Source organism: Papaver somniferum, chromosome 4 (genome assembly GCF_003573695.1).
Source record: "Papaver somniferum cultivar HN1 chromosome 4, ASM357369v1, whole genome shotgun sequence".
NCBI classification, from domain to species: Eukaryota; Viridiplantae; Streptophyta; class Magnoliopsida; order Ranunculales; family Papaveraceae; genus Papaver; species Papaver somniferum.
In genome coordinates, this window is record NC_039361.1 from 1,643,208 (window position 1) to 1,661,113 (window position 17,906).

Here is a 17,906-nt window from a genome sequence, read left to right on the forward strand (position 1 = left end):
AAACACACCCGATCTCTGTGGATCGACCCGTACTTGCACGAGCTACAACTGACGACCGTGCACTTGCGGTATTACTGTAGGCCCGTTTCCATTGCACCAAATTTATACGCCTTTCCGGGTCCACCAACCACACCAACTCAGCGTGCGTGGAAGCAGCGAGTAAGTAGCGATGCGCCCAGCACGACCCAATTCATGCATGAATTGCTGATATTGGAAAATGCTCAACTTACTTTCTTTGTTGAATTAATAATAAATAATAATTAAAATACTTCAACTGTATGCAAGCTATATAGTCGGAGGAGGTAACCTGTGTCACGTTCTTAACAATTTCCTCTGAAATTTAAAATCGATAGAGAATGTTCGCCGGAGTTGGCACTACGCATTAATACTCCGGAAACTACAATTAATGCCTTTCACTGAACGACCCTATCGGAAAGATGGGATTTGATGCCCTTGGGGACCTGAGTCAAAACTTTTCTGGCCTCAAGATTTCTTTTTCCATTTTGGTCCTTTTGGTTCTCTTCTTAATTAGTGTACTTCGCATTCAACTACCTTACGAAAATTCCTTACACTTTAGTTTATTAGTACATGATAATCTAGTTGGATTCAAACAAAAGTAATCAGTTGGTTAGGCTGCTGGATGCGCATTAAGCTAGTTTGGTACACAATGCGATACAACTAATTTCAAGCTGTGGCTCTTTCATAAGTTTCACGAAGATCTCCAACAGCCGAGACATCAGATTTACCAGTAGACTAATAACAAGGGAATTTAGTATGACTAGGCCAAAACCCAACTAATTCCGAGAGGATCTTGTTTGGTTTACATCTCCCCCTATTTTATGGTCCTCGTAGAGATTTTTACGCATAACAACGGGAATTTTCCAAAAGATACATACAAATGTGAGACGGACAAAGCTTGCAACATTTATTGCAAAGAGGCTACTCAATCAAACGCCATCGCAAATGATAAAACCTCTAATTATTTATGTTGAGTTCCTCTTGAATATATAGGGAAGTTACTACTCAACGAAACTCCATCCCATATAGTGAAGTTATTCTTGCGTTAGCAAATTGCTGATGCATTGATCTCACCTTAACTTTGTATTTCATGGATCCTCCCTCTCTTTAGTTTTCTGCGACATTTTCGTATATCCGCTCTGATAGATTATTATTGAGAAAATTACAATATGTAAGAAGTGTTCAACGAAGGTGATAAGCTTTTAAAGTTGTATTCAAAGATAATGATAGAGACCTTACAAGAAATGCTTTTAAAGAGACTCTATCTAGACAAAACCTAGAGGATAAACTATCGAATCTCCTGTAAGCTAGAAAACAACTAACGGAAAGTACAACGGTAACTGGTACAGATGAGTTAACACGACTCTCTGTTTACAAAAGGATAAAGTAAAGATCATAGTTTTACTCTCTGACAGATAAAGGTAAAGAACCTAGTTCTCACTCTCTAATATTCCCGCTCAAACTGAAGCGGGGGTTTGGCAGAAATGCATCAGTTTGTCACGTAGATTGCCCAGAGCTTGATAGGTAAGTCCCTTGGTAAGAACATCTGCAAGTTGGAGAGAAGAAGCAATGAACTCGACATCTACTGTGGTAGCGTTAACTAAGTCTCTGACATAATGATAAGCCATCTCGATATGCTTTGCATGAGCATGAAAAATTGGATTCATGGCCAAAGCGCGAGCACCCATGTTGTGGCAGAACAAGTGATGAGGAGTGGTGACTGCGATGTTCAGTTCTTCAAGGAGAGCAGCCAACCACATAACTTCAAAGGCAAGGGTAGAGACATCTTTGTATTCTGCCTCAATAGATGATTTAGAGACAGTCGACTGTTTCTTTGACTGCCAATACACTAGTGTAGAGCCCAGAAACACGCAGAAACCAGTGGTGGAGCGCCTTGTATCAGGGCAGCCAGCCCAATCCGAATCGGAGTAACCTGAGATTTGTGTGATATCACCTGAAGTGATAGTGATGCCAGATCCAAGAGAAGATTTTAGGTACCTGAGAATGCGCTTAACCACCATCATGTGCTCATATGTAGGTGAGTGCATAAATTGTGAGGCATTGTTGACAGCAAATGTGATATCAGGCCTTGTATGAGTCAGGTATTGAAGTCCACCCACAATGCTTCTGTACTCGGATGGGTCTGTGAGAGGTTCACTATCATGGCATGACAATCTTACACCACTTGTGACTGGTATAGAACAGGGTTTGCAGTCGAGCATGTTAGTCTTCTCAAGTAGTTCTAGAGTGTACTTGGTCTGAGTTAACAATAAGGAGTTGCTTCTGGTAGACATGACCACCTCAATGCCCAAGAAGTAATGCAATTCTCTCAAATCTTTCATGGCAAAGGATGAACTGAGCTTTGATGTGAAACTAGCTATGAAAGCCTATGAATTTCCTATAAGAAGGATGTCATCCACACAGAGGAGTAGTAGAAGAACATCACCACCAAAGAAATAGCTGAACAAGGAGTGATCTGAATCACTCATGATGAACCCTGAGAAGATGACAAAGAAACTAAACTTCTCAAACCAAGCCCTGGGTTCTTGTTTTAGTCCATAGAGGGACTTCTTGAGCTTGCATACATGGTTTGGATGGTCTGCATCTTCAAAACCTTTTGGTTGCTGCATGTAGACAACCTCATTTAATTCTCCATGTAGGAAAGCATTTGAAACATCAAGCTGATTGATGTGCCACCCATTTGTCACTTCAAGAGTAAGAATTGTTCTAACAATTGTGAACTTAATGACAGGACTGAATATCTCATGGTAGTCAATACCATCTAACTGATGAAATCCCTTTGCCACCAGCCTAGCCTTATGCCTTTCCAAGGTCCCATCTGACCTGAGTTTGACCTTTTAAACCCATTTGTTTCCAAGTACATTCATTGAAGAATCATAAAAAACAAGATCCCAAGTCTTGTTTTTCACTAGAGCCTCATATTCATCCTCCATAGTTGTGACCCACTCAGGTTTTGTAGAAGTTGTTTTATAAGTTTTGGGTTCAGAAGTATTGACAAGGGTTGAAGTGAGGGCAAAATGTAGAGGATGAGTGACAGTATAGTGAGTTACATAGTCTGGTAAGTATTTAGGATTGACAATACCAAGTTGTGACCTGGTAGTCATGGGATGTATAGGTGGTTGTGAAGATGTAGGTGCAGTAATGGGTGACACTGAGACAGGTGAGGCTGGGTCTGGTGATGACTCAAACTCCAAGATGTCAAATTCTGAGTCTGGTGTTGAGTGAGAAGGAGACAATGGGTAATCTGGTATTGGCAAAGTGACAGAGGTCTCAGCATTTGTTGTTGGTGTAGATGTGCAATGACATAAAGGGAAAGTAGCTTCTTCAAAGATCACATTTCTGGAGATGAAGATATTCTTGGTGGAATTCTCATAGCATCTATATCCCTTGTGCATAGGGTTGTAGCCAATAAAGGTACACTTAGATGACTTTGGACTTAGTTTATCAGTTCTAGTTGGCCCAAGAAATGGATAGAAAGTGCAACCAAACACCTTGAGAATTGAAAAATCTGGGACTTTATGGAACAAAATCTCATAGGGTGTCTTGAAGTGCATCAACTTGGAGGGGGTTCTGTTGATCATAAAAGTTGCATCTAGGAAAGAATCATACCAGAATTATTTTGGCATGCATGCTTGAAAAAGCATTGTGTTTCTCATTTCCACTATATGCATGTGCTTCCTCTCAGCTACTCCATTATGTTGTGGTGTATTAGGGAAAGAAGCACACAGCGCAATACCAAACTCATCAAGGATAGCCTTCAAATTTCCTTTCACCAGTTCACAAGCATTGTCAGTCTGAAAATATTTGATTGTTGCGGAGAGAAGATTTTCATTCTGCTTCTTGAAGTGTTGAAAGCATGTAGCACTCTCATTTCTTGTGGTCATAGGGTATATCCAGTGAAATTTGCTGAAGTCATCCACAAACAATATGTAATATTTGTACCCTAAATTAGAGACAGTTGGTGTAGGGGCCCCATACATCACAATGGATGAGTTCAAGTGGTGATGAGGTTGTTCTGGTTGAGGCTTGAAAGAGCAGTCTCTTGCTCTTTCCCAACTGACAGGGATGACATAAGGAGTCAGCTTCCCTTTCTTCAATGATAATTTGAGAGGCTGATGCTAGCTTGTGGAGAATGGTGTTGGAAGTGTGTCAAAGCCTGTTATGCCATGTAGTTGGTGTTTCTTTTAGAGACACATGAGCTTGAATAGGAGATCCAACAGTAGAAGCAATAAGGTATAGATTCATGTGCATCTTCCCTTCAACAAGTAGTTGGTTTGTCTGCAAATCCCAGACTTTGTAACCCCAAGGAAGGAACTCAATAGAGCAAGAGTTCTCATGTGTGAACTTCCCAACACTGATCAAATTTTTATGCAAATCAGGTACATATAAAACATTTGGTAGAGTAAAAGTTGTTGTATCAGTTTTTAAAGTAGATGTACAAATCATTTGAATATCTAGTTGTTTTCCACTTCCTACAAGCACCTTCTCAGAACCAGTATAGGGTATTGGGTTTTGTAGAGTTGTAATGTCATTTGTCATGTGAGAAGTAGCACCTGAGTCGGGTAACCAATCTACAGCTGCAAAGTATGTTAATTCTTCAGATATGCAAGCTGTGTGACAGAAGTTGGCTTGAGGTGTTGAGGTGGAAGTAGATTTTGAAGTAGTGTATCTATAGTAGCATTTATTAGTAGTATGCCCTTTTTTCTTGCAGATATGGCAAGTAATATTACTGAAATCAGTAATCTTTTTGTTGTGAGAAGTATTTGAGTGATAAGGTCTTGGGTGTTGAGAGTTATTTGTTGAAGATGATGATGGAAAGGTGTTTTTAGTAAAAAAAGGCGGAAGTCATGGCATCATATAAGTTCTTTGTAACTTCTGACTCCTGACCAGAGAGCCATTTTTCATGATGTATCAATCTAGATCTCAAGGCCTCAAAAGTATAAGGGGTATCTCTATTTTGAATGGAAATAACCAGATTATCATAAGATCTTCTCAAACCATTTAAGGTGTACATAACCAGATCAGGTTCAAGGACATGCTCATTAATGGCAGCTAACGAATCAATGATTTCTTTAATGGATTGTAAGTAAAGAGACATAGATTGAGAACCCTTTCTTACATTATGTAACTGACTGCGAAGCATGGTCTTGCGTGACATAAACTGATCAGAAAAGTGTTTAGCAAGAGCATTCCATACCTGCTTGGATGTAGATAAACCCAGGATGGCTGAAGATACAGACGGTGTGAAAGTTGCGTTCAAACAGCTCATAACAAATCTGTCCCATTTACGCCATTTAGTGAACTCAGGGTTTAAGATCTCAGCGCCGTCACCAGAATAGAAGGTGATGGAGCCGAAATGGTGCCGTCAATGAAACCAAAGAAGTCAGTGCTGATCAAAATAGACTCCATCTGACTTTTCCAGACCAAGTAGTTCGTTTCATCAAGTTTGGAAGGAACACATTGTGTGATGCAGGTGAAGAGTAAATATTTGTAAGAGAACTCAAAAGCAGAAAGAGTGTTGATGGGTGGGTTATCAGATTGGGTGTTAGATTTAGGTGACTCAGGAGTTTCAGGATTTTCAGTGTCTGAAACTGACGCCATCAAGGTGATGTAATGATAGAACAAAGGTATTAATGAGTTGAAAGTGATGGATCTGGGTGATGTAATGATAGAACAGTGTTATTAATGATATGAAAGTGATGGTTCAAGGTCCCAAGAGATATCTGTAATGAATACCTCCTGATACCATGTAAGAAGTGTTCAACGAAGGTGATAAGCTTTTAAAGTTGTATTCAAAGATAATGATAGAGACCTTACAAGAGATGCTTTTAAAGAGATTTTATCTAGACAAAACCTAGAGGATAAACTATCCAATATCCCTTAATCTAGAAAACAACTAACGAAAAGTACAACGGTAACTTGTATAGATGAGTTAACATGACTCTCTGTTTACAAAACAATAAAATAAAGATCATAGTTTTACTCTCTGACAGATAAAGGTAAAGAACCTAGTTTTTACTCTCTAATAGATAATAATCTATCAGATATCCTTTCTGAATATACCAGAAGTATATCCTCTCTGGTAGATTATTATTATTTTATTTTATTTTCCTCATTTTTTGTACCCTCAACCATCACCGTATCCTCTTTGGTAGATTTTTTTTCTGCATTTTCTTTTACCGTCAACCATCACTTAAATAATAGGAAACTAAGTAATTGGTGTTAATTACATCAAATTTATATGGAAAACAACAAATAATAATAAATTCAGAGATTCTCAGTGATACGATCAGTTTTATCGTGGACTTGTGGATATAAGAATCGTTTCTATACATGAAGTGGTTAGCAGTGGGAGTGAGAGCAAGTATTGGCCGTACTTTTTTTTTTTTTGAAGGATTATCCTTTTATTGTAGACTTTCTAGAGACACGCTCTTTGTTTTCTATCCTTTTATCCTTTTTGCATTCCACTGATAGCTACACATGGAGAAAAGAATGTGACATTCTGATGCCGTCTTGATCTAGCTTTTTTTGTACATCTTGCAGATTACTTCACTTCTTAAAAAAAAATAATAATAAAAAACAAGTACTCCTCGTAGTTGAATCAAACATATATACGTATTGGCCGTAATATTTGATTGTGGTCTCCTTCGCTGCTTGGCGGCATATAGTAACCTTTAGCAGCCTTGTTTTCGAGCCCCATTATCAGTTGGTTTTTCGAGGATAACAATTAGTCCATAAATAATTATCCACAAAAAAAATTATTGATCAATTTTGACTATATACAAAAATGGCATTATTCAAAGATTACAAGCTCATGCTTGTTTTCTAACCCCTAAAGATAAACCAACCACTTTTGATTTTCAACGCCCACAAACAAATGCTTGCATCCAAGTGAATGTTGCATCTTTCTCTGAGATGTCATCTTTCCCGGCTGCTACTTATTGGTTCCCTGATTCTGCAGCTTCTCATCACATTACTAATGACCTTAAAATTCTCACTGATACATCTATTTATACAGGGTCATCTCAAGTCATCCGAAAGAACAACAAGAACGACCTTACTTTCACAAGAAAAGAAGGATTTCTTTGGACATAACAAATCACATACGAATATGAATTTGAATCCAAAAATACTCAATTAAATTAACCACAAGAAAACCCATGATTAATTTAATCGGAATACACAACTAAATTACCACACGAGTGTGATCAATTTAGTTGGTCATGCTCGACATAAGAGAACTTATGGAGCCGCACAATATATACATAAAATATGGATTAGGGAAGATCAATACTGCGGAATAGACATGGATTCATTCTATTTTCCATCACTATTTGCACAATGACATACAATAGACATAATACTTGTAAACAAAAGTTCATCCTATCTTCCATCAATATTTGCATAATGACATATAATAGGCTCAAAAATTTTGTAATGTCAAAAGTTCATTCATTCTTTTATCAACACATGCATATCGACATATGAAAGACTTCACTTTTGACAAGATATGAGACAATCATAGTTCACGGACGCAAACACATATATCCCATAATAAGTTGCAATATATAAAACCATAAAGATTAATACTGCAAAAATCATCTTCCGAACAACTTTTTAGAATTTAGGCAAATAAATCTAAAAACAATAAAGATGAAAACATTGGACATAGCTATGTGTAATCACAATAATGGCTATTCCAAACTCTAGTTATTCTTCCTAAAAACACAAAAATAAAATTCTCATAAGAAGATTTACTAGACATTGTTGAGTTTTCTCAGCATCTACCGAGAATTCCTTCTCATTATTGATAATGGAATCGTTCAATTCCTATAAATCTTCAGAAATATCGGTCAACTCACTAAGTTCTCTTTTTAGCTCACGCGAGGTGTTCTTTGTTAGAGACAACATTTGTTCATAGTGAGTTATCTTCTCTAAAGACGAAACAATTTGAGATTTTAAATCATTTCTTTTGTTGATGAAATCATTCATCAAACCTCTAAAGTTATTATCAAGATGACAAACAGATAAGAGGTAGTTAGAGGAAGAACCTTCTCCATTATTTGTAGATTTCACTTTCTTCACCTTTGAGGAAGAGATTCCTTTACACAGATACACATTAACTGCTTCAACTGCATCCTTACTTGTGGTGCTTCTAGTTACAGGAGCCATGAAACTGTATCTTCTAGGGAGAAAAAAGAAACTACAAACAATTATAAATAGACTTATGAATGCCCAAACCCTAGAAGAACAAGTCTTATGTGATTTAGTGATCCAAAATCTATAAAACTAGGAGAATATTTTCTTAACAAAGATAATTCACGACTTGAGACACATAGACGCAAACCTCATTTTCTCAAGTTAAAGATGAGGATGAAAACGTCACTGATATTGGACAGTGACAATGTAAGCCAAACACTCCCCTCTTTTATCAAGGTTTGTTGTATAAAAAAGTTTCCTACCTCTTCTGGCTCTGGAAGCACTGGTTTTAGGAAAACCACGTTGATTATACAGATTCATCTCTTGCATGTTATTTTGAAGTTTGGAAATTCTTTTGTTGTTCCTTTTGAATCTCCAACACGTGCTTTGAACATGGTTTGCATTTCCACAAAACGAACAAACAAATAAAGATTCTTTGTCTTGTTGAATTGCCTTCTGTTTATCACAACCATCAACCTTCATTCTTCCATGATCAATAGGAGCAATGAGGTTGATTATGCCTGCACTTTTTCCTTTAAATCCTAAACCATTTGTGTTTCCAAAGGGTTTCTGACTGAATAGCATTGCTGAAATTTTGTCAGAACTTCCAGATAATCTCTGTAGATCATTCTTAAGAGTATTAATCTCTTTATCCTTTACAGCTATGGTTCTGGTGAGCTTATCATTAAGAAAATCTATATCAAGATTTTTCACCTGGATTGATGATTCAAGTTTCTTCAATGAAGCTTTTAATTGAAATTTTCTTGAAGAACCTCTCTATTCAAGAATTCAAAAATCTCCGTGTTAAACTCAAGTTCTGAATCAGAAATTGAGGAGGTGGTATGTATATATATAATGTCCAATCCATAAAAACGACTTATTTCAAAAATTCACTCACGTCCAATCCGCCACGAAACGGATTGGCCGTCCACTAGCTAAAATGCGGATTAGTTTAGGTAAAATCCATCAATTTTGGTGTTTTCGCTCATCCGGTAAGATATATACAGGGATGGGTCCCACCTTAATTTAAAAAATTGTTGAAAAGTTCAATAACATGTTTGGATACAATTTTTTCTGAATTCTGCTTCTCTATAAATAAAACTATTTTGTTTCACAAAAAGTTAATCTTTTTACTTCTAGAAATCGTTTTAAAATTCTATACCCAAATTGACTTCTTGCTTTTTTTTTTGATTTCTAGAAGTCAAAAAGTAACTTTTTAATGTGCCTCGGAATTTAGCTATTAACTAGGGGAGTTACTGATCAAAAAAGGCGAGTTAATTTTGAAAGGCAGTGACTAAATGCAATCCTAGTTTGGGTTAAATGCAATCCTGGCTACATGTAACCCACATAAAAATGTAATTTGCTAAATATAACTTAAATCACTTTTAGCAATTTTGATATATACAATCCTATTGTTGACCGATTTGAATCAACCTAAGTTTCTTAATATTTCTTCTTCTTTACTAGAGATAGAACGAGAGAGACGACTGAGGAAGTTACCATCACCATTGATTTTTTTACTAGCTTCTTTTTCATGGAGAAATTCAGTCGAAGAATTAGCTGAGAACCCCAAAAAAACATCTTTTCCTAAACCCTTTTCATGCTCTCAAAAAAAAAGAAAAAAAACTGAAAAAGTAAAAACCCCTAAATCCTTCTTCTCCGTCACCGTGATTAATTAACAGGTTATGATCCTTCCTCATTCGCCAAGCAAATCGATTGAAACCATCAATCAAAATGCCTCGTAAATGGTTATAAACTTTTGCAGCTTATAGTCGCTCGTAAACGATTGACTTAAGCATTGCCACCATCTACCAGTTAGTGTGAAAGAAATTATCTAAAAACATAGGTTCGACCAGACTTGGATGACTTCTTTCATCTGGAGTCGACCACACTTGGATGACTGCTTTCCGGAGTCGAGCAGACTTGTTTGACTGCAACATCAACAATAGGCGGTAAAAAAAATTTAAGTCGACCATAAATTATAGACTATTGCAGCTTATGGTCGCTCGTAAACGATTGACTTAAGCATTACCCTCGTCTACCAGTTAGTGTGAAAGAAATTATCTAAAAACATAGGGTCAACCAGACTTGGATGACTACAACATCAACAATAGGCGGTAAGGAATAAAATGGTCAGTCATTTATAACTGACCATTGGGGGAACGATTAATTTTATTCTGGCCGACTCTAGGCTCTTCAAGTCAACCAGGAAAAAGCGACTCCGTGTGTCAATTCAGCAAAGATTTTCTTCGGAATCATTTAGGGTTTGGCCTAGATTTTTTAAACTTGGATCACTCATTGAATAAGTTATGACTAGGGTTTACAGTTCATTAGTGAAGAAGAAAATTTTGAAAAAAAAAAACCCTAAATATAAACTTGCCGTAATGGAGAAGGCATGATTGGGTTGTTGTTTTGGATTATGAGTTGGATTTGACTTGAATTTTTTAAGTTGCATTTAGTCACTTTTAAAAGTAAAGTATATCAGAATTTCAAAAGTGGTATTTAGGTTGTATTTAACCCAAACCTGGGTTGCATTTAGTCACTGACTTTTGAAATATCTAAAGGGGATATCTACTTAATTTTGAGCTGGACAAAAGGCAAGTTAGTACTCAGTCAAAGTCCGGCGAATATTATGGGACCACCTAACAATATTCTTGTTGGACTCCATTCCTTTTAAACACTATCATCTTCTTCTTGATTCACTGCACATCTAAGACAACAATCATCAAATCCTCTACTTCACTCCTTCAAACTCCATTGATTCTTCTTCACAATGGGGGTATTGTTAGTTGACCCATTTTTACACTCCATGGCAGCTCCTTCCTGTAATTCTTCTTCTCCGATGCTCATAAATCCTCCTGTATTATCATCATCATCTCTAATGTCTTTTAAACAAAAAAGCAATACATGGGCTATTCAAAATTCAATGGATCATCACTGTTCAAGTAACATAATGAGGAGGATTAGTACTTATAGAGTGCAAAATGCAACACCATGGCCAATTCCTATATCTGATGAGTATCACCATTGGGATGGGTTTCGGGGTAGTACTAGTATTGCTGCTGCATTACTGGTAGGAGATCGTGCAGGAGAAAAAACGCTAAACAATGAGGTAATGATAATCCATCATTAAGAAAAACTGAGGCTTAATTATATAGATGTTAATGTGATGCTTTTGACCTTTCGCATTTTTTTCATATAGATAAGAGATTTGCAGCTAAAGTTTGGAGAGCGTGATTTCGGCGGAAGCCCAAAGGTTCCGGTTTACGTCATGCTGCCGGTGAGCAATTTTGCATGCTTTGATTTCTGACCTTTTTATTGCAGTTTCTCAAATAACATACATGATATTTGTTTTGAATGGTCTACATATAGTTGGGTGTCATCAACATGAAGTCGGAACTGGTTGATCCAGATGCATTAGTGAAGCACTTGAAAATCTTGAAATCCATTAATGTCGATGGTGTTATGGTTGATTGTTGGTGGGGGATCGTAGAAGGGCGTCGTCCACAAGATTATAACTGGAGTGGTTATAAAAGACTGTTTAAGCTTGTGCGTCGACTCAAGCTGAAGTTGCAAGTTGTAATGTCATTTCATGAATGTGGAGGCAATGTTGGTGATAATGTGACTATTCCATTGCCTGGTTGGGTAAAAGAAATTGGCAATAAAAATCCTGACATTTATTTTACTGATAAAGAGGGACGCCGAACTTATGAATGCCTCTCTTGGGGGATTGACAAGGAAAGGGTCTTGAAAGGCCGAACTGCAGTTGAGGTACTGAATCATTATGCCTTGCATATGAAAATTAGTTTGGCAAAACAATGCAAATTTTCACTTTTTCTGTTGTTTCTATTGCTATGTAGGTGTATTTTGACTATATGAGAAGCTTTCGAGTAGAATTCGATGAATTCTTTGAGCAAAGAGTCATCACTGAGATTGAAATTGGTTTAGGCCCCTGTGGAGAGCTGCGCTATCCGTCTTATCCTATAAAGCATGGATGGAAGTATCCTGGCATTGGTGAATTTCAGGTAATTAATTATATATGTTCTTTCTTGTTCTTGATCATTTCGATTCAATCTTTGAGTGACGCAAGAAGATGATTTTTACCAACTGTTGTGATATTATCCTTTTTGATTTGTGTTTTCTACTCAGTGCTATGACCGGTATTTGATGAAGAGTTTGACAAATGCGGCAAATGAAAGGGGTCACTCTTTTTGGGGTAATGGACCTAAAAATGCTGGGTGTTATACTTCAAAACCCCATGAGACTGGATTCTTTTGTAACGGAGGTGATTTCGATAGTCATTATGGGAGATTCTTCTTGAATTGGTACTCGCAAGTTCTGATTGATCATGCCGACCGTGTACTTTCTCTTGCCAATTTGGCTTTTGAAGGCATCTCTATTGCTGCAAAGGTGTGCATGCCCACATATTTAAATCTTTATGTATCTGCATTGAGAGCATTTTGGGTTGTTTTTCTCTTGATATTACCCATTTCTTACTTATGTTTCTGTGGTTCTTGTGAGTAGCTATCAGGTGTTCACTGGTGGTATAAAACAGCTAGTCATGCTGCTGAATTGACTGCTGGGTTTTATAATCCAAGCAACCGCGATGGCTATGCTGCGATAGCTGCGATACTAAAGAAGCATAACGTTTCTCTAAACTTCACATGCGTTGAGCTGAGAACTTTACACCAGGAGGAAGGCCATCCAGAGGCAATGGCAGATCCAGAAGGTTTGGTCTGGCAGGTACGTGCTCGAAGAAACTTAATGTGTACAAATGCCGTAAAAATGGTGACATCTCTAGCAAAAGAAAACAGTTAACGTACTTGGTTATCTCCTAGTTAACATATTTTCGTTTTCTTCTCTCTTTAGGTGTGCAATGCTGCCTGGGATGTTGGTGTACCAGTGGCTAGCGAGAATGCCCTTCCTTGCTATGATAAAGATGGCTATAACAAGATATTGGAAACGGCCAAACCCTCCAGTGATCCAGATGGAAGGCACTTGGTTGCGTTTACATACCTTAGGCTCACACCACAACTGATGGAGAACAAAAGATTCGCCGAGTTTACAAACTTTGTTCAGAAAATGCATGGTACTTCTAGCTTCTAAATTGTAAATATCGACCGCGTCGTTGAATTCTTTGTAACATGCTTTCATGTTACTGTTATTCCTGACCGAAGCTTGATTACTATGGCAGGAGAAACAGTTCAAGAAAGCCGAAGCAACGTAAAGAAGAAGATGGTTATGCCAGGGATCCATTGACAAAATCCTATTCTGGCGCAGCATACCCAGAGAACGAGTTACAGTTCCTCAGACTACGGATGATGATTCTAGTTTCATTTTCTTTCCTTTCAGAAAAGTTTTGTTCTTCTCTGCAATGTAATAACCAGAGCCAGGACTGGGGATCCATTAAGGCCTGAAAGGCAATCCTGATGGTTGAAAGAATAACAGAATGGCCTGAAAGGCAATCCTGATTCATGTTTCTTTTTGGGATGTTTGCAACCACTCTTCTTAGTTCTCCTTGTTCTTGATCATCTTTGGATTCTTTATTAGTTCTGAGTGGCATAGTCCAATCCATGACCATTGCAGAGGTATCATTGCAAAAATTTTGATGATCAATTTTAAAGCCATGTCGTAGAAATGAAAAAGTTTTGTTTTGAAAATTGTTGGGTTCCTAAACTCTCCAGAAATAGGCGTATGCGGCTTCTAATCAGCAGCACACGGTATTCTAATGTGGAAGAATAGTTCGCTTTGTGCTTAATAGGCGTATGCCGCTTGTACAGACCATTTTGAGCAGAACTCTAATGTGGAAGAATGTGCTTCAAAGTTTCTAGAATGTACTCATTTAACTTGAATGAGGACGGAACAAGATCTTATTACATTTTACTTGTCTAAATGAGACCAAAATTTTACACTATACTTGGCTGTTTCCAGATTTTACTGTGTGCATTTATACTGCATTTTACTGGAGTATCGTCTTTTATTCAGATTCGCTAACGTCATTGTTATCCTTGACAAAGAGTATCTCACTCAATCTATCCCAGCTCTTCTTGGATGAACCCATTGATGAACCACCAGCTTCAGATTCGCCACCACTGGGTCGGTGGATATGCCTTCTGATGTCCCATTCGTCATCATCTTGATCAGCAAATGTTCCATACTGGGATGGGGAGAAGGAATTTGGGATGGATAACACAGCTGCCTGTTTTAGAGCTGCCCTGTACTCCTCGTGTTCTCTAGTAAGAGATTCTTCTCGAGTGATCCGCTGTTTCGCTGGAATTTCCATTGACTGGTCCTTCTCAAGCATCAACTGCACTTGGGAAAAAGAAATTTTTACACACATCAGATTAGTAGGGCATAAATTTTCTCGATACCCAAGATGAACCCAGTATCTATTAAGATAAACCACATTATGACCAAATATAAATAGACAATAAACATTTTCAGTAACATTGTGTTGAGAGTGATGCATCATGACCAGTATGGCTCCTACTGAGTTCGATTTTGCTAACTTGTATTTACTAGAGGTTCCCAATATCCAAAAAATCGGACCATTCAAGTCCAAGCACTAAGGTTCTAAGGTTTTGGCAATCCACATCTGAAAAATGCGCGAAGCCACACATTTTTCCCAAGTTCAAATGATCTTGCACGTCTAAGCCTTTTAGCTTTCTTGGACCCGCTTTGATACTATTCTAGGAGTCATGCGATAAGAAATATTAATGGGAGGAAAAGCTTATACTTACATCTAAAGCTCTTTGAGATTCCCTCTCTACCCAAATGATGGCATGATCTGCAGTTGCATTGCAGGAAAGGACAATTTGCTCAAACCTGCCAGCCACAGGCACTGCCGTTCTGACAACCGGGGGATATCTTTTACACCTGAAGTCATCACAAGTATGTATATCAATGAACTGTAGATATTTTTAATATAAACCATAGGCTACTTTTAAACTAAAACTACAACACCAGACTATATTTGCATCAGTTGTGTACCCTTAAACCGGTGAACTGATAAGAAACATCGTTTCTCGTACCTCTATTGAAACAGAATGGTTTCAAAATATAATAGGAAATATAAACTTTCCCTGAGATTCAAATACCTGAACGGTTTTCTGTTGACAATATGGTACAGGCGACCGGCTGCATACAACCTCCTTGGGTCTCTGAGCATGGTTGACTCCGGTGTGCATGTATCGATCATGCACCTTAGGCCAAGTAAGCATGGCAAACTGTTCAACAAAAAGAACAACCATCACCAAGGGGAAAACATATTTGAGATGCAAATTGCAAATTGTATCACATCAGTTCACAGAAAGGAGATTTTAACCTGTGCTACTATGGAAATTCACGTCCTACTCAAGTACCAATTTATGGATTACAGACACTTGGAGATGAAAGGAAACTAGGCTTACCAGAAGACCGACTTAAACATGTCTTCCAAGGGAGTCGCTGTCCGAGGTAAGAAATCATCCTGATTTAGTAAAGTAAATTACTATCAGGACTAAATTTAATACCGATGTAAGTATCATTATCATAAATGAAAAGGTCTCATGGAACATATAGCTAGCATACTACATCCAGCTGAATACAGTATACTAAGATTTGCAGTTAGACATACATCCACCAAGTTAGCAAGATTGAACTACGAAATACAGAATAAGAAAACTAAGAGCATGAACTTGCCTGAAGTACAACCGAGTTGATAACATCAGCATATCTCACAGCTAAATTTAGAGAGACACATCTAGCAGGCGCAATGGAATAGCACTTTATCCGCTTCCGATCTAAATTCCCCAATTTGTTCCGGTTCTGTACCACCACCATCGTCAATAGCGTTGCCACTCCGGACCCTAGGGAATGACCTCCAAACATCAATTTGTAATTCGGATACTTCTCTACCAATTCCTTCAACACTTCACATTCTTCCTCAAACACCCACTCAGCTGCCTTCAATAGCCCATTGTGAACATACCCGCCATCAAATTTCCTTTGTCCTAGTTTATTATCCAATAGAACAGTATAATCACTCTCTTTCGCCAAATTAAACCCCCTAATAACTAGAATTATCTCCCCCATGTCATGGTTCAAGTATATCGTATACGGAGGAGCATGACCTTCAGTATTCTCATACGTTTTCCGCAAAATTATCCAATCAGGATTAATCCTATACCCTCCCGGCGGCGCCCAAAGAGGGTTCCGTATATCATCTTCATACACAGATAAAACCAGACGACAGATTCGAGGTACAGGCTCGAATTCTTCTGTTACAGCAATACCCCAATTCTGACTTTCAGCACCTGCACTATGTAGGCATCTCTTCCATGCCCAACGCGCACAACCCAAGCAGTATACACATTCAATTAGGGGCAAGCCGCAAATAAACGACATTTAACACTTATGGTTTGAGCATTTTATCACACATTAACGGGACACCTCTAATAATTGCTCAAAATTAAACCATTTAAGAGGTGAATTCATTGATGAAGACTTGCTTCTTCCCTCCTTTCAACAACAACTCCAAAATTGGGATAAAATTATCCTTAATTTTGATATGGGTTTGACATAAACATATGGAATTCAGCTATATATTCGAACTAGGATTGAATTCAAGCACAACAAAGGGTATACAATCAATCAAATTAAACTAGTTACAACTACAGGATGGAAATTTCAACCAGAGAGAAACAAATTGAGTGATGAAACAGCAAAAACGAAGAATTTTGGCTATGGGTTTCAATCAAAGAGACAAAATCTAACAAGGGGCTATGAGATAATTGCTTATGGGTACCTAAAAATCAAACCTTTGACTCGAAAACTTGAGCAACAGAGAAGTCTGAGAAGAAGACGTACTAGAAGTTGATACCCCCAATCGATTGGTTCTTGAAGAATCAGGTGAAGGAATATCCGGAACAACCATGCTTTGCACGAGTTTGAAAGTGAAGTAATGAAATTCTTTCTGGTAGTTGAAGGTAAAAGTAAGTAGTTTTTGGAGTGAAAATCAAAGTTATGTAAATGAAACAGAGGGTCATTAAAAGTCAACCCTTTAATGGTGGTGCCACTGCCATCACATAGTTGTTTTGTTCTTGGTTTGAGTGCCATGTGTAGATTCTGTTCTTTTTGGGTGGTGTAATCTTGCCCACGTAAAATACGTGGGATGATGTACCTGCTTCACATCTTACAAACTCGCTTCATCTTTCAGCTTGATATCGGAAGCCTTGTGTCATTTATGACGCTGGCAGTTTAGATGAATCACTATTCAATACCATATATACAGATCTTGAATTTTTTTCTGCTGGAAGACACAGTTTTTCCAAACTAAAGTTTAGTTGGATTGCTTTTTTTCTCGGTTTGATTGGGGTATATCCAGATTAATTGGTATCCCTAATGAGACAAGATGTGTGTCGTTTTGAAGTAAAAGAGGGCATCCCTTAACCGTATATTTTTAAAATGCCTAATCTACCTTTGCTAATGTGTTTAGGTTAATTAATTTAGTTAGTTAATTAGTTGCATTGAAATTCTCAAATTAGGTATTATTTTGATTGAACTCATGGATTATGAGTTATAATTTTTGAGGATTTTTTTTTTCTTTTTAAGTATTTTATATTATTGGATAACGATTATTACATGAAACTAGTTGGAAGCCTAACAAGCTAAGCTCCAACAACGCACTA

At 37.6% G+C, this 17,906-nt stretch overlaps 3 protein-coding genes across 4 annotated transcripts; 1 reads left to right on the top strand and 2 right to left on the bottom strand.

The window, feature by feature from the left end:
• Positions 1 to 1,475: 1,475 nt before the first annotated feature.
• LOC113274481 (uncharacterized mitochondrial protein AtMg00810-like) lies at positions 1,476 to 2,360 on the bottom strand. Its single transcript, XM_026523859.1, has one exon. It carries the CDS (start codon positions 2,358 to 2,360, stop codon positions 1,476 to 1,478), a length of 885 nt encoding a protein of 294 aa, XP_026379644.1.
• Positions 2,361 to 10,954: 8,594 nt separating this feature from the next.
• On the top strand, positions 10,955 to 13,723 carry LOC113274555 (beta-amylase 2, chloroplastic-like). Its single transcript, XM_026523928.1, has 8 exons — positions 10,955 to 11,350; positions 11,441 to 11,518; positions 11,611 to 12,009; positions 12,099 to 12,263; positions 12,388 to 12,648; positions 12,763 to 12,981; positions 13,108 to 13,327; positions 13,433 to 13,723. The coding sequence occupies exons 1-8, from the start codon at positions 11,012 to 11,014 to the stop codon at positions 13,495 to 13,497; spliced, it is 1,746 nt and encodes a 581-aa protein (XP_026379713.1). The 5' UTR covers positions 10,955 to 11,011; the 3' UTR covers positions 13,498 to 13,723.
• Positions 13,724 to 14,040: 317 nt separating this feature from the next.
• Positions 14,041 to 17,302, bottom strand: LOC113274556. 2 transcript variants are annotated; one of them, XM_026523929.1, is made up of 5 exons: positions 15,919 to 17,294; positions 15,648 to 15,706; positions 15,336 to 15,464; positions 14,979 to 15,114; positions 14,041 to 14,545 (listed from the first exon to the last, which is right to left on the bottom strand). In XM_026523929.1, the coding sequence occupies exons 1-5, from the start codon at positions 16,621 to 16,623 to the stop codon at positions 14,216 to 14,218; spliced, it is 1,359 nt and encodes a 452-aa protein (XP_026379714.1). In that variant the 5' UTR covers positions 16,624 to 17,294; the 3' UTR covers positions 14,041 to 14,215. The 2 variants fall into 2 exon arrangements, with proteins under 2 accessions (XP_026379714.1, XP_026379715.1); XM_026523930.1 differs by having other exon boundaries at positions 14,416 to 14,550; positions 15,919 to 17,302.
• Between the last annotated feature and the right edge of the window lie 604 nt (positions 17,303 to 17,906).